Here is a 25,685-nt window from a genome sequence, read left to right on the forward strand (position 1 = left end):
AGGTATATGCAAGGTATTCGCATATTCAGAGTTACAATTAAGAAAAATACTGTTGTTGCAGCTTTAGATGTTAGTTATGGAATCATAAAATGGGTTGGAAGGGAGCTTAAAGATCATCTAGTTGCAAGCCCCACGCCATGAGTAGGGACACCTGCCCCTAGACCGGCTTGCTCCAAGCCCCGTCCAACCTGGCCTTGGACGCTTCCAGGGAGATGGGAGCTTCTGCACCTCTCTTGGCAACCCGTTCCAGTGTCTCACCACCCTCACAGATGAGAATTTCCTCCTGATATCCAATCTAAATCTACCCTCTTTCAGTTTGAAACTGTCACCCCTTGTCCTACCCCTACACTCCCTGATAGAGAGCCCCTCTCCGTCTCTGCTGCAGCCCCTTCAGGCACTGGCAGGCCACTCTGAAGTCTCCCTGGAGCTTCTTCTCCAGGCTGAACAACCCCAGTTCTTTCAGCCCGTCCTCACAGGGTTGGTGCTCCACCCCCGATCACCTTCGTGGCCTCCTCCAGACCCGCTCCAGCAGGTCCGTGTCTTTCCCCTGCTGGGGGCCCTGGAGCTGGGCACAGGAGTGCAGGGGGGGTCTCACCAGAGCGGAGCAGAGGGGCACGGTCCCCTCCCTCGACCTGCTGGCCACGCTGCTTTCAATGCAGCTGGTGATGGTAGGTTAAAAGCATCTTCTGTTTGAAGTCTTAAGTTCTTTGAAGTGTTCCATTGTGATTTGCTGCTGGATTGTGTTGCAGGCTTTTTACTAGTCTGTTTATATGAAAACAAATTTACTTTTTCTCCTCAATTTACAAGTGTTTTGTGCTTTCTAACATCCTTTGTCTGTGGTCTAGTTTAGTGTGCTTTATCTAAATCATAAGCAGTTAAAAGGATTACGTAGATGCTACTCTCATTAGTGCCCTTAATAAAGTCTCCGACAAATAAGAACGTCTGATGTGCAATGTAAGGAAGATGTGACTTCTAGCGGTTGTATAAGTAACAGTTCAACCTGTGTTGCTTAGTGAAATCTGTGCTACTTGCCTCTCTTTGCTCTGCAGAACTCTCACCCCATGTATTGTGCGTTCTGCTTTGGTTAGAAGTGTAGGTGACGAGCTTGGCGGAAGTTGCCAGGCGAGCTGGAGCTGTACCGAAATGTTCTTGTGGCACAGCGCTGCCTTGGCTTTGCAGCTGGGATCCACACCCTGGTTTGCAGGCGAGGGTTCCGGGACAGGGGCAGCTTTTCCCTGGTGGTGGCCGGTGTTCGACAGTGTCTGTTTTTCACATCCTGCTCTTGAAGCACGTTTCATTTGGTGAGACAGGGGATTTTTGATTGAATTATTGTCATTGCTTCTGATGCCGTTGTTAATTTTAACACTTCAAAAAATGAATGCTAATTTACTACTAATGTAATTAATCTCCCTGAAGTAAGTCCTACTGTTCTAACTGAATATCCACAAAGGAGTTGAGCATCATTTAATTACACTTACTTTTCAAAATTGTTTCAGGCATCCCAGTGCATAAAAATACCCAATCACTTTGAAAGCTTCTCCTTGAAAATGTTATTCACAATAAAATTGTGTAGGAGCTCAATTCAGGAATAGATGGCACTTCTGGGAAGAAAGTGTTAACCACTACTGTAGTGGTAAATAACTTCAAACCTTTAACACAGGTTGTTCATAGAACATCTTGTAAGTTAATTTGAGTTTGCAGCTCCACTCAGGACTTAGAACTCTAATTTAGCAATTACAGAGTATGAAAAAGCAGGATGTTGGAAAGGAACTTGTCTAATTGATAGCTGGTGTTAAAGCTATGGGTGTACACATCTATATCGCTATGTGCGAAGTGTTCTGTGTGCTGCAGAAAGGCAGCCACTGTTTGCATGAGGGAACGTTTTGCTGTCAACTGGTGTTTTTTGCTATTGGCCTTCCCTGCAGAACACAGTTTGAAAAAAGCCTGAAACCTCCAGTTCCTATTACTGCATCTGCCTCGCTGACCTCATGGAAGTAGGTTAGAAAATGTCCTCTGTTGTATCTGGGAGAATATTGTGTCACACGGTATTCTTCGTGTGATGTTTTCATGAACATCACTGAAGCCACCCCTGACTGTGCAGCCACGACTTTCTTAATGCTTGTCTTGAGGCAGACTGGACAACAGGCAGTTACAGAAAGTAACGAGTTTAACAAAAGCAGGGGGAGCTATTTGCTTGGGGAGAACAAGTGACGTGGCTAATATGTATTTTGGGGGTGGAAACTGTGATGCAGAGATTATCACAATTTCGTTCTAGGTAAGGCATCATTTTCTGAAGAGGTGTGTGTGGTTTGTGGGTGGTTTTTTTTGTATTTTGTTATTGTTGGGATGTTTTTTCTGGGCGAAACCTATTACATGGGGGTGATGGCTGTTAAGAGTCATGTCGGCTGTGGAATCTGTTCATTTACCCAAGTGAAATGAGCAGTCTGAGGATTTTGTTTTTGTTCTTGCCGTCTTTTCATTCTGGTCGTGTTGATTTTCCTATTCTTTTTCTTAAAACTAGGAAACTTTTTGTGTTTTGCAGTTGGTGTCATCAGATGTCCCATATGCCGCCAAGAATGCAGACAGATAGATCTAGTGGATAACTACTTTGTAAAAGACACCTCAGAAACACCAAGCAGCTCCGATGAGAAGTCAGAACAGGTACGGCGCCTGCCTGCTTGCTGCAGTTGGTGTGGCCCTTTGTTTCTGTACACCTTAGTGCTTCATGGTAACTGACTGCTTCCCTGCGCAGGTGTGTACAAGCTGTGAAGATAACGCTAGTGCTGTTGGATTTTGCGTAGAGTGTGGGGAATGGTTGTGCAAGACTTGCATAGAAGCTCATCAGCGAGTAAAATTTACTAAAGATCATATGATCAGAAAAAAAGAAGATGTATCTTCAGGTAAGTGTTTGGAGGTCGCTTAGTCCTGCCTGTCTCCTTGGCACATGTAAAAAGAGAGGGGGAGGTTTATCTAGGTGACAACCAGCTGCATGGTTTTCAACAAAGATTTGGGATAAGTTTAATAAGAAGCTCCTGGCGCAAAAATTGGTAACTCTAAAAATTTAGGAAAAACTAAATTTTAAACTTCAGTGGGTTATTTGCTAGTATTTTGTGCAATTTGAAGTCCAATGTGAAAAAATATTAAGTACGAAAGAAACGAGAGAGACTGCAGTCTTTGGAAAGGATTCTTAACAATTCTTTATTTATTAGACTGACTAAATGGAGGAGTTGAAATCTGAAGAGCACTGGCATATTGGTAATCTTATCCATTGGCCAGGGAAATTGAATTATACATTTTGCTGTACTTGGTTTTAAGAAGCAATTATATTTCTACCAGTAGAGAAGTATATACAGATAAGCCAATAGTCATATTCAGTGTGATGTTACTGTTGTCTCAGTATTGCTGACTCAATATGGAATTTGAATTCATTTTAGGTTTAATGTCTCAGTTAGCAAAATTTAATGTGTAAAGAGTGTGTCTGGTTTTAGACATGCAGCTTTATTTTCAGTTAATTCTTAAACAATTGTTTAACCGTGTATCATTTATAACCTACTGAGGTAGTGTGGATAACATTCTCGAAACAGGTAAAAGATAAATGGATTTTAGCTTGGAGTATTTTGTCTGTGAATGGGATAAAAGCTCTGATTTAAAGACCTGTAGGTTCTAAACAATCTGGATGTATATGGAGACTGATTATATTCAGGAAGAGAGATCTTGATGTTTTTCTCTCTCTCCGCTTAAACTAAGATCCGCACAATTGTTTTGTTATGTCATGTCAAAGGAGTAACGCAGCTTTGCTTTTGGCCAACTCCTGTCAAAATCATACTAGTAGGTAAAAGGTTTGCTGTTGAGCTTAGTTCTTTTAAAGATCTTACTTCACTTGCTCTGTCAAATAAACTTCACTTTTTGGAGAGGTTTCTCTGTGTATCTTAATGGGTATTGTTTAGTGAGAAATAATCCCTCTTTAAGTTAAAACATATAACTCCTGATAGATGAGAAACTCTTGAGGTGAAATCCAGTCACAGGGACCTGCAAAAAGCATCGGGAATGTTTTTTCCGTTAGGAGGGCCACATTGTGACTGTCAAGGTGATACTATGGCTCCTCTTCCCCTTCAACAACCAGAGTGGGCTGGTGCCAGAGAATGGCTGTTCCGATAAAGTAACTTCCCGTCAGAAGTTCAGGCTCTGTTGAAGGAGGAAGCCGGCACGCAGTCGGCGTGTGCGGGAGCGCAGCCTTCCTCCGACCTGGCGTGCAGCGGTCCTTGGTAACTCCCTCGAGCGTGGGGAATGACTAGTCATTTCTCAGAGGAGCTTGTTCCCTTCCTTCTTTAAGAGAAGCCCTGCAGACTAAATTTCTATGAATGAGTGTCAGCTGTAGATTCACGAGCTCTCTTTCTTTACATAACTTGCATGATATAACAAGCTTCAGAAATGTTGGAGGCTGAGGAAGACATTCATGTTTTAAACCTTACCTGCTGTATTTTCCAAAGGCTGCTTTCTTCTGTGCTAAGCTCGAAATATCTTTAGAAGACGGTGCAGCACTTTTTACTAAACTTGGAACTTTTTTTTGACATCTGATATTTGCTTAAGAGGAAAAGTTAAGCAGTTTAGTTGGTTTTTAACATGGGCAATGTTTGCTTTGCATTTACCACTTCAGTTGCATATGACTTAATGAGGTTTATAAAGGTTTTGAAGTGAAAATTTAGAAAACCTACGGGTGTTTGACAATATAAAAGTTTGTGTGATTTGATCCATCCTTCATTCTGTCAGAGGTGAAACTGCATGCAGTTTGATATTTAAGCATGTGTACACGATCCTGGTGTTTGTGTACAGATTTTAAATTCTTGCAGGTGCCAGTGTCTTTTGAGTGTTTGTGAAAGGAGAGGAATTCCTCTTTCTCTTTGAATATCATAAAATGGAAACAGCCATAAATCACTGGCCCTGTAAATATTTCAATGACAATATATTCACGGTAACTTTAGGGTGAGAACAGGTCTGTAGTTGTCTCTGTCCAAATTCTGGGGTGTTTCTTAGCTTGGAAGTTAGTCGTTTTGCTCTTCAGATTGTCTAAATTTTGTTTTTAAATGCAAAAATGGTTTATTTTTAAAAACAGAGGCCGTGGGAGCATCTGGTCAACGTCCTGTTTTCTGTCCTGTCCACAAACAAGAGCAGTTAAAACTTTTCTGTGAAACATGTGACAGGCTGACATGCAGAGACTGTCAGTTACTGGAACACAAAGAACACAGGTACAAATATTACCATACCTTAATTCCTGTGGTGCGCTTTCTCAGTGGATGAAATGGCATTGATTTAAAAGAGTTGTGTCATTAAATATGGTTGTATTTACTCTTTCTGGAACTGAAATGACCCCTTGCAAGGGAGAACCAGTGTGGGATGGCAAAAACTTTTAAGTGACCAGTTGGTTGAGCTTGATCAAGTATCCTAAGAGCTGGTTCAAAACGACGTGATCTGAGGCAATGTGGTACGATTAAGAGGTTAACTTGCCTGGCATTTACCAGTGCTGTCACTCTGTTCAAGACTTGAATAGAAATTGCTGCAGCCCCAAACACCTGGAGCTGTAAAGAAGCAGAAGTGATGTAGCAAGTCATGGATGAGGTAATTTTTTGAAAGGACATATTTTATTATGCAAGCCTTTCAATTTAAGATAATTTTGTAAAGGAAGGTATAAATTTTGCCTCATAGATTGATGTGTTTTTAAGTACAGAGGTAGAATTTGGTTGGTTTTAGTTGGTTGAAAGTTGCCTCATTCCAAGTAACAAGAAATGATGGGTTTGTCTTCAGAGCTGCTAAAAAAAAGTTGAAACCTGTTAAAATACATGGAAAGAATCCTGCTCCTTAGTAGCTCTGTCATATAGTTGTTTGGATGTTTGAAAAAGTGTTTTGCAATGTTATAATAGAGAATATGGGTATAAATATGTATTTATCAGCCACTACAACACTTTTTCTAGTCAGTCTAGAAGTAACACTTGTCTGTAAAGGTGCTTGACAGAACACTGCAATATTGAATTTGGTAGGTTGTGTTCCAGTGCAGTGATTACTCTCATAGACTGCTAAAGCAGCCCGGTGTAGAACTTCTACTTTTGAAATTAGTAGCATTAAAATATTAACAACTGGACTGTTCCTGCTCTGTTCTTTCACGGGCTTGATCATAAATATCCTGAAAGACATCCTTTTCCAAAAGCGTGGTCTCCTGCGATATGTTCACTAACTTTACTTTTTCTAGTTGATTTCTTTGCACCTGTTTTGTGCATGACGCTGACTGATTAACCGTTGTATCTTGTTCTACTTACCTGTTCTCTTCCAGTGAGAGAAGAGAATACTTTGCTATTAACGTGCTTTGTTGCAAAACATTCTTTAAAAACTGTTCTGTCTGCAGATGCGAATTATGGATGATTAGGGCGAGTGCTTCGTCTGCCATGAAGTGCAACCAAGATTTTTGTGACGCTCATTAAATCATTGAAAGAAAATCATACCAAGTGAAAATAAGAATTGGTTTTAATCTTCTGTTTACTTTTTATCTGAAATCCTAATAGTTTACACCAAAGGAGCATGAGTCACCATTCCTGTAGCAACGTGGTCCTGCGTTCAGTTCAGAATTTCAAGTGAAAGAGTTGCTGGTGATTCTGTAGACAGCCGACATTCCTTTAGTAGCCTAGTGGTGTGTGATTCCTCTAGTTTAGATAGTTTTCAGCCCACAGGCTTTGGAAAATCCACATCTTGGAAATCTGATCTTCACCTAAATGACAATAGCTTTAAAGAATCTGCACATCTCCCAGACATTTCAAGTTTTGTGGTCTTTGGGCTTTAGCACTGCTACTTTTTGCATTATAGTACCCCAAATCTCTTGATACTGTTTGCTTGCAAGAACTTTAGAAATATTTCTTAGAAATAGCAACATCCTTACACTGAGCTGAGGAATCTAAACTCCTTCGGCTTGAAACTTGTCTACTGCGCATGCAAACCCCATGAACAGCAGCAGAGTCCCAGAGCTTCTGTTGTGAATAGTGTTCTTTTTCCCTAATTCGCTGTTACCGTAACTGTGAGTGATTTGCATCAAGAAGCTGTAAATCCAAACCGTCTTCTGTCAGATTGTAATGTTCTCCTCTGGTTGGACGGGACTTTGAGCAACCCGGTCTAGTGGAAGGTGTCCCTGCCCATGGTGGGGGATTGGAACTAGATCGTCTTTAAGCTCCCTTCCAACCCAAACCATTCCATCATTCTAGATTTTGACAGAAGACAAATGCTACTTTCTTTTTCAGTTGTGGTTGGGAGATAGTATAGGTTACTTCTAATGCAGCTTACAAGATGCTTCACTTTAATTGTGGGAGTCTTCTGCCAATTTGAATGTTGGGATTTAGTGTAGTGAAGAAGGGCAGACATTCTGGGAACTTAAGTTTTCCTTGTTGTTAATAAATTATATTTCAGAAGCATGAAGTTAACTGCAAAGATATGTGACAAGTGGCTGGTAGGAATCCTGGGTTTTGGGAGAAATCTTTTGATAGTTGAGCAGTCGATCAGAAAAGATGAAACTTTTGAAGCTGCTTGATTCCCCATGCCATTTTCAACATAGGCATTTTGCTTCTGTTGCATTGTTAATTCCTCTTGTGAAGCAGAGTATGTCAGGAAGATGCAGCCACTTGTGCTCTTTTCAGGTGAAGTGATAGGTGTCTTTGGTTCAGTAGCTGTTTGCTTGAAGCACTTGGAAGGGAATATGTTCTTCACTTGGAAGTAGTGGGGAAAAAAAGATTGTTTTTTCAATCGGAATATTTTCTTTCAGATGGAACTACTTCAGCAGTGTAATTTCAGCTGAAAAACTTTTTCTGGTATAGTTTTTTTGGGGTTTTTTTTGTGTCACTTAACATATGTTTGAGCAATTAGTGCATTTCCCTCATCTAATGTAAACAAAATGAGTTGTCGAATCTGAAGTTTCTGGTATCTCCTTTAGCTGGTGTTCCATAGCTTGCTGTCTTATGAAACAATGCAGTGCAGTGTCTCCCTGTGTAGCTGGAATTAGTAAGTGACCCACAGAGGTTCTGGACACTTAAAAAGGGTTTATCAGTACTGAAACATTTTGCACACTGACTGACATACATATAGTCTGATTTTTTTTCCTCTGTTTTGTCATTTATCTTTTTCAAAATTGCATAGCTTTGTATCTGAATTGGGAGCCCCTAGTTGCAGCACATTGCTCCTTAGTAATTGGTATCTTTTTTTGCATGTTGAAAAGGTATCAGTTTCTGGAAGAAGCTTTTCAGAACCAGAAGGGAGCCATTGAGAACCTATTGGCCAAACTTCTTGAGAAAAAGAATTACGTCAATTTTGCAGCCGCCCAAGTTCAGAATAGGTAAGTACCCCAGAATGATTAACAGTTACGTTACATTGGGGGTTTTAATGAATCATAGTAAGATGAAAGAGGGGATTAGAATAGTTTTAGTTGATTCTGTATCTTTAGTTGTATTGGACTTAATTACTTTTTGTAATGTTTTCTTCCCTGGAATACCATGTATCTGTTGGAAGTTGTTGCAAGATACAAATGTCAAAGATGATGTCTTTTATGGCAACTTGGAGTAGAACCAAAGATACCACACATTTATTACAATTGAGGGAGCAGAGAGGAAAAAAAAAAAAAGGGAAAGGCAAAACCATCTTAGAGTTTCTGCCAAGTTCAGCTGCATGACTGAACAGATTTTTGTGAGATATTTCTGTTTTATATGAATGCCTCTGATAACTATGTAACAAAAACTTATTTTGAACTCGAATAGGAAATTATTGGGTTTTTTAATACAGGAAAAATAAAACTTAGTGTAATTACCTGAAAGGAAGACAAGCTTTTCCTTAGGTAGTTTAATTCAAGGATTCCAGGGTTAGCTTACATTCAGCACTAAATAGAATATTGACTATAGAGACAGAGAACACACATGATTGCTGCCGTTTTTTCATCCACTTGTGGTGATGTGGTGTCTTGGAGGTCAGGAAATTCCGCTGTGATTCTCGGTGGTTTTGTGAGCTTTCTGTGACGTTTCAGTCATTTGCAAAATGACAGATTATCTGCAGATGGGAAGTACAAGGGTAGAAGGAAGTGTACCAAAGTTATAAGGAGAAGTTCTGGTGCAAATTTTGAACTTCTAGTGGTATGTATATTTTAAAAAAAATTTTAAGGGAAGGAGAACTAAAGACAAGAGGCAAATATGTGGAGATGGGAGCAAGGAAAATGGAAACTTTTTTATGTGGTGATTTGGCATGTAGCTTTTTGAAGGGACCCAAAAGAGAATATCACCATGAATCAGGAGGACAAGTTTGTTACGTGCTTGAAGAAGAGACAGAATCCCAGTTACATGGATAATAATTAAACTGAAAGCTCAAGAAATGTCAAAAAATGTTCTCTGATAACAATTCAAGGCCAGTAATGGGCAGTGCATATATGAGTAACACGTACTGTTCTTTTGCCTAAGTTCCTGGCTTTGCTGATAATTCAATGAATTTCTGCAGCATGTGACGGGGTTGTGTAAAGATTGCGATTATCTGCTGAGCCAAGTGGGTAGTGGAAGTGAGGCACTGGTTTACTTTGACATAACATTCAGTTATTTTGTTGAAGTGTAGGGCACAAAATCCAATATCATAAAAAACTTGAGGGAATGAGGGGGAAAAGGTGTATTATAATAATGTTATTGGCATTAGCACATGGTATGAAATTGCCATCGTATATGATCATGAAGCATAAAACAGCATTGAAGGAATAACTTGCTGCTGGAATAACTGTTAGATGTCAAAGCCACGGATGGATGCCTGCTGGCTTTATGAAGGATTGGTTGAATGTTTTCTGGAGTAGAAGGCCAGGTTGTGCTGTCACGAAAAGCTGGTCCAAGGTGCCTTGAAGGGCATTTGACACCAACAGTGAGGGTAATTGCCAGGCACATGAGTGTTGGTCTTGTGATCGTACCAGGATGAATGACATCACAAGTTCAGATGCTCAATCTAGTAGCAGAGAAGTCCTTTAAAAAAGGACTCTTTAAGTCATGGTAAAGTATTGTGCAAAGAATCCTGCTGCAGTGCTACTTTGTCACTAGATTAAGGCAGTGTAGGATCAAATAAATCCAGAATTTACAACGGAATTTGACAGATGCTGTATTTCATAATCTGTGGACAGACCTCAAGATGATTTGCTCGAGTCTGAAGAAGTTGGGAATAGGAAAAACACTAAATTTGGTGTTGAGGTATAAATGACCTGGTGGTAATAGTAAAGCACAAGAGAATAGTGTAGACTAACGTCAGGCAGATCATTAGTGCGACGTTTATATCATTGTTGTGTATTGATTACAGGTATGTAATAACCTTTTTTTTTACAAGATTTTATGGAGGTGTGAAAGTGTACATAGACACACGCATGATCTCAGCTGGGTATTGTGTGTGTGTAAACCTATAAATAAAATGTATAAACCACAAGGACTGTTTTGTATTATTTTAAGTAAAATGCATGTTGATTGAGATGCCATCTTAATCTCAGACTATTTAATATTTTTTCCAAAACTGAAATTTTAGATGACTTATTTGAAAAAATTGATTAATCGTATTTTCTGCGATAGAAGTCAAAGAAGCTATAAATTTTGGACTTACCAGAACTTCTTCAGTACTTAGTCTTTCAGACTGGGAGAGTGTCTGTGATGTTTAGTATTTGGTGGCATAGTATGAAGTGACTGCCTGACAACACATTTTTCTTTTTTTAGGATAAAAGAAGTAAATGAAACTAACAAGCGAGTAGAGCAGGAGATCAAAGTGGCTATATTCACCCTCATCAATGAAATCAATAAAAAGGGAAAATCTCTCCTACAGCACCTTGAGGTACAGTTAAGAGTTAAAAATAGTGGTGGTGTTCACTGTTTCCAGTCCTCTATTGAGAACTTGGGTTCTGTGCCTGAAAACGGTTTATCTGGTGTGACTGAAGGTGTTGCAGAGCTGATTCTGAGGTTTCAGCTGGCAGGTTTTCAAAAGCTCAAGACTTCTCGGAGATGGGGCTGTGGAGTTTACCTGCCGTACTCAGGAGGTGTTCAGAGGCAGTTCCATACTCGGCAGGTGTTCAGTGTGCCCGGGCCACCGCAGCCCTGCTGGTGGCCCTTGCAGCAGTGCCAGGGCAGCGCCCAGCATGGAGCTGGCAGCGTCACTGGGCTCGCTCTCCCAGTTCTTTGACCCGCTGCATTGTCTCTGGCAACGTGATTAAGAGAATTGGTCTTGTTTCAGTAGTTGATATTTTCCTGGGATAGAGCAGAGGCTCCTCTCTGAGCCTGCGACTTTCCCTGCACTTCAATACCTCTGGGAAGAATGGTAGAGCGGAGTAATAGAGAATGATTGCTCCTCAGAATATCAGCACAGTATAAGCTGCTTTGCTTGCGTATAGTATAAGCTGCTTTTTTTGTTCAAAAAGCTGTGATAGTGGCTTACATTTTCCTCATAAATCTGAAGCCCCCATTGTAATGAATTTTTTGTGTCTTTGTAGAATGTAACAAAGGAGAGACAGATGAAGTTAATACAGCAACAAAATGACATCACTGGTCTGTCACGGCAAGTGAAACATGTGATGAACTTTACTAATTGGGCTATTGCCAGTGGCAGCAGTACTGCTTTGCTGTACAGTAAACGGCTGGTAAGGAAGCATCCTCTAACTTGTCTGTGCAGTACAGGGAATGTTTAGTCAAAAGAATTTTCTGTGTATCAGGTAGCTTCACTAGATCATATCCGAGGAAGAGAAAAACCCAACAAAACAAAAAATACTTCTGCGATAATGGGAGAAATTTCCCAGCCGTACACCACTTTTCAGTATTGTCATAGAATACGGTCAAGCTCTGTACGGGCACCTCAGTGTTTCAGCTGGGTCGTTGCAGAAGTAGTATTATTTTGTAACAACAGTACTTGTCTGTAATCCTGTGAGTTGAATAAAAAATTTAATTGTACGGTGGATGGTTTTGCTGGGGGATTGAGTACTTCGCAGGCTACTAACCAAACTTGCTATGGACAGTCCTTGTTGGTGTCTAGCAGTCTAAGCTTGCTGGGCTTTTTAATGTTCCCATTCTTTATTTCATTGTCATCAATGATCTTGTTTTTGCTTTCCGTTAGATAACATTCCAGTTACGTCATATCTTAAAGGCACGTTGTGATCCTGTCCCAGCTGCCAATGGAGCAATACGCTTCCATTGTGACCCTACCTTCTGGGCAAAGAATGTCGTCAATTTAGGTGAGAAAATTATGTTTCTTTATCCTGTGTTACTTGAAAAACTAGATTGAATTCTGGATGTTCATCTAACATTAGTGAGTTGGAGTGCAATACATCTCTTAATACGGAAGAGCAAAACTCCCTTGACATAACACATCCAGCCCTAATTACCTCGTTTATCTGCTCTGTCTTTCTATTGGCAAAGCTTTCTCCACAGGTTTTGGTTTCCAATGGGAGTGGCCCTTTTTTCCACTCTTAAAGTGGTTCTCATGGTTATAGTATGACACACTAGCACTAAACAAGTGCTTTGGTTTTTGGAATAAGCTTTTTTGGCAAGTAAATAGAATCAGTTTTGCCTGTCTGAACTTTGTATTTAGCTGCATGTGGAGTGACAGTGGGTGTCATAATGTGTTGAAAGTGGCATGAGCAAGGAGAATTAGGAGCGCTTTTGATATGAGCTAAGTTTGTGGCTGTGTACCAAGTCAGATCATGTAGTTCCTGGAAAGATAAGTGAATTAAGAAGTAATATTTAACTAATTTTGTATTCTAAGATGTCTGACACGTTTATAAAGGTAAAGAAAAACTGAGCCTCATAATTGGAGATACACTGCTGTTCTTCTGTGTGTGTGGCTTAGAACTGCCACACAGCAGGTTCTGGCACTGTAGCTGCAACCCTTCATACATTAAGTCGTTTTCCTCAGTGCAGCCCTTTATTCCTTCTTTGCCCCAAAGCATTAGCTGCCCTGAGAGTTGGTAATAGTCTTGCAGAGGTAGAGACTTGGAGTGCTCACGTTCTGCATGAACACTTGGTGGCAGCTAGGATCACTAGACTTCTGCGGTTAGGATCACTGAGCATTGCTGGCAGTTGTCAGATGCAGTAATATCGTGCTCTTTTAAGAATGTAAGATGTTTAATATCTTAGCCTCTTTATTATTGCCTTACCCTGCAGCAGTGTAGTGTCACAGTTTCTCTCCCATGTTAATCTCCTAATCATTTATACTTTTCCAAGTGCGAGATGAGTTATCCGATACCAACTACTTGTGTACTTTTCCTTTGGATAAAACCTGATAAAAATATAATCTCTTCCTGATGCTTTTGCACCAAGTCCACTAGACAGGTTTTGGTGTCTTTAGTGACGGGTTTTTCCTGTCTTTAGTGGAGTAGGTTTATGTGCACAGTAAACAAAATTTTAATTGTGTAAGTAGTGGCTTAAATTTGATGCTGTTCCTTCATGGGCAGTTCCTCAAGCGATTTTTGAGTGCTATTACTCTTGGAGATTAGTCAAGAAGGGAAAAGAAAGGCTTTTCAGAAGAGGCCTTCAAATGTTGCTGGACTAGGAAGCCGGAGCAGGTTGGGGAAGCTGTACAGCAAACAGATCAGGAACTGTCAACCTCAACAAGAAGTGACCTGCAGATTCCAATGAGTACATGCTCAAAGTCAAAAATCAGTGTTTTGCCTTTTCCCTTTAAAAATAGGATTGGAGGTAGCTAGGAAAGCAGTGTTGTCCGTTGCATTGCACCTGAGCAGCTTACCTGCAGCAGTGTTTTGTCCTGCTCGTTCTTAGTCGTTCAGTGATGGGACATGCTCCACTGTTCCTCCCAAAATATCTTTTCCTGGACTTTGCTTCCCTAGGTATAGAAACTTTATGCTCAGCAAGTTTTTTTCCTGTTTTATTTCTCATCCTGTCTGTTTGTTGTCGACACAGAGAACAGTCATCTGTCTTGTTTTTTAGGCTGTGCAGTTCCAATACTTTCACTCTTTCCTCACACATCATGCTTTCAGTTTTGCAATTTCTTCTTATAGTCTTTCTTTTTGCTTCCCTCACATATGGTTATAGAGACTTAAAAAGAAAATATCAGACTTAAGTTCCTTTGTTATTACTGCTGAGGAAACTGAATTAGAAATGTCTGAATATTCTGCAATTAACCTTTGGATGGTGATGGAGTTTTGACTGTTTACTAGTTCTTCTTTTGTTTTGTTTAGGTAACCTTGTCATTGAAAACAAACCGACTCCTAGTTACACTCCTAATGTAGTGGTTGGACAAACTCCTCCAGGAACAAACCACATCAGCAAAGCTCCAGGACAAATCAATTTAGCGCAGCTTCGACTTCAGCATATGCAGCAGCAAGTGTACGCACAAAAGCATCAGCAGCTGCAGCAGATGAGGATGGGGCAGCCAGCTGGGTCGGTTCCCAGGCAGACGAGTCCGCAAATCTTACAGCAGCAGGTAGGTATCTTGTATGTTCTTCTTTCACCTTTTACCATAACACCGAGGCTTAAAACTGCCCTATCAAATATAAACTTACAAAGCAGTTATAAACGTGAAAATCTTTTGAAATTTGACATACTTTAAATGTGACGGCTATTGGCTTTTCTTTATGTTCTGTAACTAATAAACCTACTGCTGTGGAAAGAGATTGGCTTCTTTTTTCCATGTTAAAAGCAAAAATTTTAAAAAACAAAAACCCTTGCAGCCTCCCAGGTTGATCAGCATGCAGACCATGCAGAGGGGTAACATGAACTGTGGGGCTTTCCAAGCACATCAGATGAGAATGGCTCAGAATGCTGCTCGTATACCAGGAGTACCACGCCACAATGGACCACAATACTCCATGATGCAACCTCACCTTCAAAGACAAGTATATCCTGTGTACACGCTTCATTTGTGCCATTGTGCCAAACTTTCATTACGATAGATGATACCTCTGGCTGTAAATGTGTTTATCTTTAGCACTTCCAACTCACAGCTACACACATTTACATGCTTTTTCATGTTGCATACTGTACTGTGACATTTTTGCTGAGCATAAGAAAATTCAAACCTTAAGATTGAAAGTGAATTCTGGTGTTCGTATTGCATTTTAGTTCTGGGGAACAAAAGATTTCCTTTTTTGCTTTTCAGTGACATTCAGCTTTTGGATTTCTTAGAGAATAGTCAGGAGTAGTGAAGTTCAAAGTGGTGTAGTTGAGGGTTTTTAGTGAAACCAAATTCTCCCGTGTTTTTAAATTCCAACTTGAAGCATGATGCAGAGCTCTGCATACTGTTAAAAATAAAAATTCTTGACTATGAATGTTAATGCGACCGGAAAACCAAAAATGATACTTGGTTTTACAATATTAGTAGCAGTTACTCTTTTCTAAAAAAAAAATAAAATAAAATAAAAATGGACAGACATATGGACTCTAAAGTTGTCTTTGGAGGAATTAGTTGCTTTCAGAAAATATAACCATATATGAAAATGAATTGGTGGAAGATGTACTGTATATTTGAATGTCTAGCCACATAAAGTGTTCCTTCTGCTCAAGTAAATAAAAATAGCAGTTGCTTTGCATTCAGTGCTGTCAGGTTATGTTGATAGAAATGTGAGTTTATATGTTCTTCCCCCCAGTTTTTTGTTGAGGACTGTCGTATAATGCACGTGTTGAACTTTTATATGCAGTGGCTGATTTGTCCATAATGCAGTCATGGTCTCTTCTCTTTTCCTACAGCATTCTAACCCTGGCCATGCGGGGCCTTTTCCAGTTGTTTCTGTGCACAACACCACTATTAATCCAACTAGTCCTACTACAGCAACAATGGCAAGTGCAAACCGTGGTCCAACAAGTCCGTCCGTTACAGCGATCGAACTCATTCCCTCTGTAACAAACCCAGAGAATTTACCTTCCCTGCCGGATATCCCACCCATCCAGGTCAGTGGAGATCATCGGCCACTTGTGCTGTGGTTGAAAAAATGATCTGCTTTCTTTGGATGCTGGTACTTGTCTGTGGAATGGTACAGTTAGTTACCATTTAAAGTCAAGGAATGAAATTCAGCTCTTGACTTGGGCACAGCTAAGTTTTGTCCAAGCAGATGGTCTGCTGTAATACCAATAGCAACTTTTAAACTCTTCATCCAGAGAGTCGTGTTCAAAGGTGATTGTCGCAGGATAGATTGATGTGACAAAGGTTAAGATTAGTGATTATTTAAAATTGATTAATGATATGAGATATAAAAGAGTTAGATTTTAGCAGCACTTAATTATTAACTGATGGTAGAATAGGTTATAGCATCTTAATTACAGATTCTTTAGATTACAAGATGCACGCTAACTTACTGCAAGGTATTTCAGTCAAAGGAAATGTATATGTCTGCATGCATGGGTACGGAATATAAACCTGCAGTAGTAGGTACGTCTAGACAGTCAAGTTCACACCGTGGACATCTGCACTTGTGAAAGCAAGTGTGTATACTTCAACGCATGAGTAAGTAGTGAGTGTGGATAAAGGTTAACCTGTAGTCAACAATTTCCCTCTTCTGGAGCTTGGAGCAAATACAATGCATCGTTGATGTTCTTCAGCAGGTATAGTTGAGGCTCAAGGAGGATGACTCACGATGATGTTGTGGTTCTATGACTCGCCCTGGCCTCAAGGAGTTTTGTACCTGAGAGGTGTCACACCTGAGGGAAGATGCTGGTCACAGCTGACTGTGATCCAGGAGGGCTCGAAGGGTCTCCCTTAGAACAACTGTTTACGGAGTCTGAGATAATCGACTTTCACTCGGTACTTTTCCATACCAGCCCCCTCTGACTGTGAAATACACTGGTATTTTCCACTAATTGCATTATTGCCATGTCTAGAGGTGGCAATATATTTCTCTGAGATACACCTGTGTACAAGGTACAGCGGGTTCAGCGTGTCAGAGGCGATGAACTGTTCTTGCTACTCCCCGACAGTGGAGAGGCGGCACATCACGGGGTGCCTTCGTACTCTGGCAGCCCCGTCTCACACGCAGTGGGAAAGGCAGGAGCCAGCTGCTTGAAGGGGGTGCCTTCGTGTCTGTTGGCCTCTGTCTGTCACAACCTTCCCAGGTCGGTTTACCCTCCCTCCAGAAAGAATTGTACCCAGTACCAAGTATCTCGAAAGAAAGAGGGAGGGTGGGGGAATTGCATCACCACAGCTGTACATTCAGTTTGCTCATGAGGCTGCAGATAACTTGCGAATGTGAGAATAGCGAGGAGGAAAAATCGTATCTCCGAGTGTGACAATGTGCAGCGCTGAAGCTTTAGTCAGTATGACAAAACACAAGCGTAACTGGTTATGACTGATTTTGCTGTACGTGTCTAAAGTTCATAATACACCAGGTTAGAAACAGTTGTTAGTGGAATAGTCTAAAACATAAATGTGCAACTTCTAGGTGAATTAAAGATGCAGAATGCTGCTAGGGTGCTCTTTTTTTTTATACCTGTTCCTTTGATAGCTGGTATGGATTTTAGTTGATGAAAGAGTTGCATAGGAAACTTAGTCTATCAAGTTGCTCACAGAGTCACAAAACCTCTGCTTTGGATATAACGTGTTTCAAACATGTTATTTGCTAAGATTGCTGTCCTGCAGTTAATAGCTTTAAGCAGTTTCCTTGATTTTAACAGATACCAAAATCAGTGTAAAAAGCATCGTGCTAAGGAAAAACAAGTTCATGGTTTCCCTTAATATCTGGTTGTGGAGAAAGTCTTGCAACATGAGTAATCTGGTAGTTCGTTTGACTGACACAGGGAACTTCTGGGAACCAAAAGTTTGGAATGACCTGGAGTAAGGGCAGCCTGTGACCATACGGGAGGAATTCACATACTGAGGAACTTTTGAAAGTTTCTGACTGTGGGTTTCTGTTTTGAAAGACTGATCTCTGTATGAAACTGATAAAAATGTTTGCTGATGTCCTGAATGCTTAAAGAAAGAGTGAAAAAGTCCGGTAAAGGTACTGATCACAGTTTAAAGATGTGGAACTATTAAGAAACTTTAATTAGCTTTCTCTGATTGAAACTTTTGTTTTTGCTTCTTAGCTTGAAGATGCTGGTTCAAGTAGCTTAGATAACCTTCTAAGTAGATACATAACAGGCAGCCACCTACCCCCACAACCTACAAGTACCATGAATCCCTCCCCAGGACCTTCAGCTCTGTCTCCGGGGTCATCAGGTAAATGTGATGGGTGTTTCTAGTGATTCTGGAAGGTGATGTGTCCTTCAGGTATTTAAGTTGAAAATAATTACCTACCATTTCCTGCTAAAAGGGAGGGGATGTTTTGTTATTTTAAAATTTATTTTGCGCAGAAATAAGTTCTTCTGGAAATCTAAATTCTACCCTCCTTCAGAAAAATACAATATAGTATATAATAACAAACTGAGTGCAGTGCTCCAGATAAATGTATAGACTATATTTTGTTCTGTCTTACCACAATTCTTTTCTTGTGCATCAGAGGACATACTTTGATTATTGCCTGCAAACTATGACTGGCATAGTCTGCTTTTTTTTGACTTTACTAGTGGATGCTGGTGTGTAAAATTAGAGGACTTAATGGGCTGTGGGCTGTAGCAGTATTTGGATTAGGGGAAATAATGATCGGGGCTCTAACAATAGTGCGTTGAGGGGGGTTATTTAAGGTGATGTGCTAGACCTTTGTTCTGGTTAAACAACTAAGAGGAGAGCTGACTTATGTGAATTATTAAATTAGGATATTCTAGAAGCACTTCTGGTGTTACTCAACACTAGTCATTTACTGCAGAATGTAAATTTGTAGCAAGTGATCTTCTACGCTGCTTCTTTGCAGGTTTATCCAACTCCCACACTCCTGTGAGGCCACCTAGTACCTCCAGCACAGGGAGCAGAGGAAGGTATGTTGCGTTAACACTTCCAGACTGAAAAAATCAGACATGAAGAATTCAAAAAACAAATTGGCAATGGTTCATAGCACTTCAGTATAACTGTGACACAGTAATGGGAGAATGGTTGCATGAAGAAGGTTCCTCTCCCCAACCCACCACACAGAAACCCTTCACTATGATTCTCTGCTGTCTTGTAAATGTTCTGATGTGCTTTGCCTTTCAAATTGTTCAGGAAATGGTGACTTAAGTTTTTTTGCTTTGATGAGTTTTCCTCTAATTTATATGGTATTATCTTTCTAGCTGTGGCTCCTCGGGCAGAACTGCTGAGAAAACTAGCGTTAACTTCAAATCTGACCAAGTGAAAGTCAAGCAAGAGCCAGGGACGGAGGAAGAGATATGCAGTTTCTCAGGAACAGTAAAACAGGAGAAAACAGAGGATGGCAGGAGGAGTGCTTGCATGGTAAAGTTAGATTGTACAAGAGTATGTTATGTTTTTTTCTAGCAGCATGTGTTAGAATTTGAAATAAAAAAGCAGTTTTACACTTACGGCTCATATTCTGTTAACTGCCCTGAAGACTGAGAGATCCCTGGCAGTACACCTGAGCTTTAATTTGGACCAGCTCAAGTGCTGAGCTGTCTGTTTTTGTAGTGCTGCTAAGGCTGTTAATTACTTGGGGATTATGACATAGGTACTAATAAGCTGGCAATGGGACTTGAATAATAGCTTCCTGGGTTATGTTTAACAAATAAACACTAAATGATGGCAGACACTTCCCTTCCTGATTTGGACAGGACTTCACCTGGTGGTGTGAATGCCAAACACACCTAATCCTTGTCAGGTTTATGTATTGTTATAGGTAGTTGTGTGTTGAAAGTAGTCTGATAGAAAACAGCACTTAATCTTGGTTGTCTGTGTTGAGGACTTTATTATATCCTTTAATACTTACACTGCCTGACAGGATAGCCTGTCATGTAAATTTTATCTTTGGCTATTAAAATGAAATACTGCAGAAGTGAGGTGTGTTCACTGCATTTAATCCCTAACCTAATAAAAACTGTAGGTCACCCATTGCTAGTCTCTCCTCAGTATTCGTGCATGTGTAATTACATTGAGAAATCTTCCAATCAGTCAAAAGTTCCTATGCCAGAGCATTAAGAAAATATTTATGCTAGTGAATATTTTTCAGTGTTTCCCAGCTGATCTTGATTTAATAGGATTGTGTACTGGGAGCAGGGTGGTGGATTTGAGGATTTTTTTTGTAGTGATGGTGAAGGTGTATTTTTAACAATTTATTGGTGTGTTTGGCTTTAAATTTTCTTTATCATGTTATATGTCACTAGAAATTAGTCTGTTCTTGAAAGGATGGACTTGTGAAAAGGTAATTTTCAGTACTGTACCCAACTCGGCTCTTCATAATGATTGCCACATATTTTTGGAAATAAACGAGGAAAGATGCTCTTGTAAAATTGACTCTTTCTGCTACTTTCATTTCAGCTTAGCAGTCCTGAGAGCAGCTTGACACCACCACTGTCCACTAACTTGCATCTGGAAAGTGAATTAGAAGCGTTAGGAAGTCTTGAAAATCATGTGAAGGCTGAACCAGCAGATTTAAGTGAAAGCTGCAAACAGTCTGGACATGGCCTTGTAAACGGAAAATCCCCAGTGCGGAGTCTGATGCACCGGTCGGCCAGGATTGGAGGAGAAGGCAATAACAAGGATGACGATCCAAATGAAGACTGGTGTGCTGTATGCCAAAACGGAGGGGATCTCTTATGTTGTGAAAAGTGCCCAAAGGTGTTTCACCTGACCTGTCACGTACCGACACTCCTCAGCTTTCCAAGGTACCAGAAACAGTGCGATGGTTCCTGAGAACAGCCCGAGGTCTCGTTCATTCCAACACAGTACCAAAACTGGTGTTTCGTCCTCAACATCAGCTAGTTCTGGATGACTTCTTGTCAGTAAAAAAAAAAAAAGTCCAACATTTCAAAGGCCTACCTGGATTGTTTTGTGTGTAACTGCTCAGTGTTTATCTGATAAACATACAGTCTGTCAAAGCGTGATTCTGTTAGGTAAAGTTCATTTTAAAGTCATAATGAGAAAGGTTTTGTAAATTATTAGAGCATACTTAGGAGAAGAATATGAGGGCAAGGTAAATGGCCCTGACTGGCAGATTATCTTGAGCATCTAGAGTTATTCCTTATCTTTGCGTATCCGTGTCTTTATTACAGTACACTGTGAATCCGTACGGACTAATGAAAAAATCTTTGTAGTCATCGCTAATGAAGAAGTTTTGTAGTCATCACTGATGAAACTTTGACTCTGGATATCTGGAATAATTGTGTTTATTTCTGTTTAGTGGAGAGTGGATATGTACATTCTGCAGAGATCTGAGCAAACCAGAAGTAGAATATGATTGTGACAATTCACAACACAGCAAGAAAGGGAAAACTGCACAAGGCCTGAGTCCTGTGGACCAGAGGGTATGTCTCAAAACTGTTGGCATGTGTTTCCTAGAAAAAGAAGTGCTTTCTCACATTAGCTACCCCCCACTGTTTCTTGAAAATATTTTTGCTGTGGCTCCAGCCAATTAAATATAGTCATGGCTTGCAAAAAACCAAAAAACCACCAAACAAAACAAAAAGCTTCTGAAATGAGTGATGAGACTTTTCTCGCTATGAGCACAAATCCAGGGGTTGGAGACTATGTGAGAGTGCTCCATTACATTGGGGCTGCAATCATCTGGTGCCTACAACTTGCGTGTAAACACGTATTCTGTATTTAAGTGCATCCTTAGCATCGATATAACCTTCCTAAAATCGTTATGTAAGTTTGTGTTGTTCGTGCTGTGAGAGGTGCTACAAGTATTTAGGAACATTCTTGTAATGACCTGGACAGACAGAAGAACTTTTGATGTTATCAGTCAGCCTGTGCATAACGTGGTAGAGTATTATCATATCAAATTGATCCAAAGGAAGGAAAAATATTTCAACAAGGAATTCATAGATACACTCTGACTTTGGTTTCAGATTCTGTCTTGTGGGGAAAAGAAGGAAAGTCTGCAGCTCAGTCCTTTCCTGTTACACGCAATTATGGTTGGACAGAAGTGGTTGTAGTTTGTCTTTTTTATAGTTTGACTGTGCGTTAGTGTGCCGCTGTGTTTGGTCTTAGCCCCAGGCTTTGTTGAGGAAGAAGAAGGCAAAAAGGGAGTATATTTCTGCTGTGTGAACAGTAAAGTGGTGTTCTACTCTCTCAGCAGTGCCCTCCTGAGAACTTTACATTTTATAATTAAGCCTGTGTGGATAGTACTAAGCTGCTAAAATACAAAGCTATTTAAAATAGGGAGATATGAACTTCTGAGCTGAGGATAAATTAAGGATATTAATATGAAGCTGTTTTTTTTCTTTGTAAGAAATGTGAACGTCTCCTGCTTTACCTGTATTGCCATGAGCTGAGCATTGAATTTCAAGAGCCAGTGCCAGCCTCGGTGAGTCTCCTGAAAAACAGTTTGTGGTCTGTTTTTGGCGTAACATCTCTAAAAGTCTGGAGTCGAGTTCAGGGAAGCAACTTACTGCTTTTCCTTAAAGCCTGTCACCCTTGATCAATCCAAAAGTTCTGGCGGTCATCGAGTATGTTGTGATTCTGAGAGACAAGCTGATTCTGTAGCTTCTCCCAGCAGCCTCACACACAGATGTTTAAAAGTACTTTCAATTAGCAGTTGTTGAATTGGAAGAATATCTCAGGATACCTGTAAAATTCAAAATGCTTTAGGAGGGCTTTTTTTTTGTGTGACAATCTTGTAAATAAAAAGAGGAAAGAAACTGCTTTGACTTTTTTTTCAGCTGTAAAAGAATTAACTATAATGAAAAGCATTGCTGTGCTGTGGTAGACAGACACTGAAAGTTAGAAAGAACTTAAACAGTTTGAGGAAGGGAAGTTGTTCCCACTTGCTGCACATGGTTGTGGTGCCTGATGAGATTAGCTACTGATCTTTTGATAAGTGAGGAAATTCAGCTGGTTCTGTGAACTGTGTACTCATTGCAGTCACTTTGTTTTTACAGATACCAAACTACTATAAAATTATAAAGAAACCAATGGATTTATCTACAGTGAAAAAGAAACTGCAAAAGAAGCATTCCCAACACTACCAGACTCCTGAGGATTTTGTGGCAGATGTCCGGTTAATCTTCAAGAACTGTGAAAGGTTTAATGAAGTATGTTAACTTCCAATCTGTATGCTTTTTTTTTTTTTTTTTAAGATTTATTTCAACATGGTTGTACAGCTTCTCTGATTAAAGGCTCTGCTTCTAGTTGTAACTTCTGCTTATGGAGCAGTTGCTGAACCCGACACTTAAAAAAGAAGCGAAACAAATGCAATTACAGAACTACATCTCAGCTTTAGCTAAATGCGAAGGTTGAGCTTTAACAGAGGGAGCTTTTTAAGTGCATTCACTGGTGTGGGTATATGGCTGAGGAGCAGGGTCACCTTGTTACTGTACATCAAATAGATTGTAGAAGTGCTTTGGAAGTGTGGTGATAAAGACAATCAAGCAGTCCTTAAAACTGTCTCAAGCTATACAGGTAATTGTTCTTACCCTCATAAAACGTGGTGGACCTCTGCTGAGGAAAAGTGCCTTTCTGAAAAATATTCCACTGGTTCTAGTGTGTCGTGGAGGCTGAGTCCAGGAAAGCATTGTGCTCATTATGGCTAGCATTAAGTTTAGTGATTTAGCTCATGGGGTAGTTGGGCTCTCACAAAAGTCAGTTTTCAGTAGATAACTTTTGTATGGAGTCGCATTTTTGAAGAATGGGGAAAGCTGACTTATTTTGCAGCGAGCCTATCTTATAATGGAACACCTCATTGGACCACGTTGCACCTCACGTGTGAAACGTGACTTAGGAATAACACTATATATCCCCCAGGAGGAGCAACAGAAAAAATATTCTGAATATTTAAAAAACCTTTGATGATGGAAAGCCCCGGGCAGAAGGCATTGCAGAGAATTGCTTTCTTTGGACCTTAGAAGTGCATGAAACAGCCAGTATTTTTTGTAAAATGCAGTCTGTTTTGCAGTGTTTGGGCTGCATTTCTGGCTCTGCGAGGAAGTAAACTAAAGGAAGTACACAAACCTATAATTAAAATCTCAACTGTTTCACAAGTACACTAGTCAAAATGAAAGTTAGCGATGTAATGCTGTAAATGCTTGCAAGCATCTGGGAGTCTGACAGCCCTGACTCCCGTATGTCTCTGTATTAGGTTGAGGTTAAGGAGCACTGTGGAAGAAGCTGCATTTATGTGAACTTCTCAGTCAAGGGAATTAAAGCATCCTCTGCTGTAGAGGAAAACATGCTGCAGGTTTTAGGGACGAGAGTGAAACAAAGGAGCAAGGACCAAAAGATGTGTTTGCTTTTTCACGAGGTGTTTCAGGCTTGTCTTGCAGTTTGAAATGCCGGCTCACTGGGAAAGGATGAGTCACCCTGAACTCTCACAGCAGCGTCGTTTCTGGTGCCTCTAAGCCATATGCTTTTAAAAAATAGAAATCCAAGTGGGGTGAGACCCCCACAGTAGTCTCATGGAGCAGTTCTCTCTAAAGCGAGACTTTTCCACAGTAAGGTCCAGGCAACTAAAGTTTATAATGAGGAGAGCAGTCACGAGTCAAGTGCAGTTTTGAAAACGACTGGGAGGCACTTACCTGTACAAAAGTTGTGTGTTTTGTTGAAGTTTTATTTACCTCATGTCACTCTCGTAAGACTGTTTTAAACCTGCTTCCGATAAGTTTGAGAACTAAAGAGGTATAGTCCATAACAAACTGTTTTGTTGTTATGGCTGACTGTAGTCATCCAATCCTATGCAATCTCATAACTTTAGAAAGGATTATAATTTCATTTTTTTTGACTCTGGTATCCTTTTTAGATGATGAGAGTTGTTCAAGTTTATGCAGAAACACAAGAGATTAATTTGAAGGTAAGCGTTTCAGACCATGCACACTTGGTGAAGGGATGTGCATTTCCAACAGGTGAATATTCCTGTCTTCTTTTGTTTACAGGCTGATTCAGAAGTAGCGCAGGCAGGGAAGGCAGTTGCATTATACTTTGAAGATAAACTCACAGAGATCTACCCAGACAGGACCTTCCAGCCTTTGCCTGAATTTGAGCAGGAGGAGGATGATGGTGAAATAACTGAGGACTCCGATGAGGATTTTATACAACCACGTAGAAAACGCCTAAAATCAGATGAGAGACCAGTGCATATAAAGTAATCTAATGATATGGACCTAAATTTTATTGTAAAAACTGTTATTTAAGTGTTCCTGGAATATTATCATGCCTACAGTGGCCATCTTGAAGAAGCTGATAGCTTTTTACACAGTGTTAGATTACAAAAACCCACTTGTACAGAAAAGCATTCTCAAGAGGGGAAAAAAATGTATTTTAAATTTTTGGTTGTGTTTTTTTTTTCTTTTTTGCCCTTGATTACTTGCTGTATTGTTTCTTTCTGATGGAGGGGACACACTCATCCTGATCTCACAGACAGAGGTGGATGAATGTTGAAGAGAAGCAGCTCTGATAAGAGTTGTTCCGTGTACAGATAAGACTGCTTAGTGAAATGTTCTGCAGGACTGGACTAGTGCAGTTGCTGTATCTTGTGTTCATGCAGTGTAAACTGTAAGCAGCGTTCCTGAAATCAACCCCCTCTTTGTGTGAACTTAAGTGCGTGTTGGTCGTTGCCTTTATCATCTCATTTAAGTGGTATTGTGAATAACTGATCTTCTGTGTTGATCCAGTTATCTAAATTTTACTTTCTTTTATACATTTTATGTATA

At 40.2% G+C, this 25,685-nt stretch overlaps 1 protein-coding gene across 1 annotated transcript; it reads left to right on the forward strand.

The window, feature by feature from the left end:
- The first annotated feature begins 1,143 nt into the window (after positions 1-1,143).
- On the forward strand, positions 1,144-25,685 carry TRIM33 (tripartite motif containing 33). Its single transcript, XM_009867924.1, has 20 exons — positions 1,144-1,210; positions 2,543-2,661; positions 2,753-2,900; positions 5,114-5,246; positions 8,249-8,365; positions 10,746-10,860; positions 11,513-11,659; positions 12,130-12,247; positions 14,210-14,454; positions 14,702-14,866; positions 15,717-15,917; positions 18,045-18,177; positions 18,809-18,872; positions 19,164-19,323; positions 20,359-20,705; positions 21,221-21,344; positions 22,274-22,348; positions 22,923-23,075; positions 24,776-24,826; positions 24,909-25,685. Exons 1-20 carry the CDS (start codon positions 1,144-1,146, stop codon positions 25,119-25,121), a joined length of 2,895 nt encoding a protein of 964 aa, XP_009866226.1. The 3' UTR covers positions 25,122-25,685.

The sequence above is a fragment of the Apaloderma vittatum genome, unplaced genomic scaffold (assembly GCF_000703405.1).
Source record: "Apaloderma vittatum isolate BGI_N311 unplaced genomic scaffold, ASM70340v1 scaffold16174, whole genome shotgun sequence".
In the NCBI taxonomy this organism is placed as follows: Eukaryota; Metazoa; Chordata; class Aves; order Trogoniformes; family Trogonidae; genus Apaloderma; species Apaloderma vittatum.

Bases quoted from the DNA above. Each gene is read 5' to 3' on its own strand.
- TRIM33 (XM_009867924.1), top strand. From the start codon at position 1,144: ATGTTCTTGTGGCACAGCGCTGCCTTGGCTTTGCAGCTGGGATCCACA. The intron at 14,867-15,716 runs GTATATCCTGTG...CTTTTCCTACAG, and splicing joins AACCTCACCTTCAAAGACAA to CATTCTAACCCTGGCCATGC. The intron at 21,345-22,273 runs GTATGTCTCAAA...TTTCTTTGTAAG, and splicing joins TGAGTCCTGTGGACCAGAGG to AAATGTGAACGTCTCCTGCT.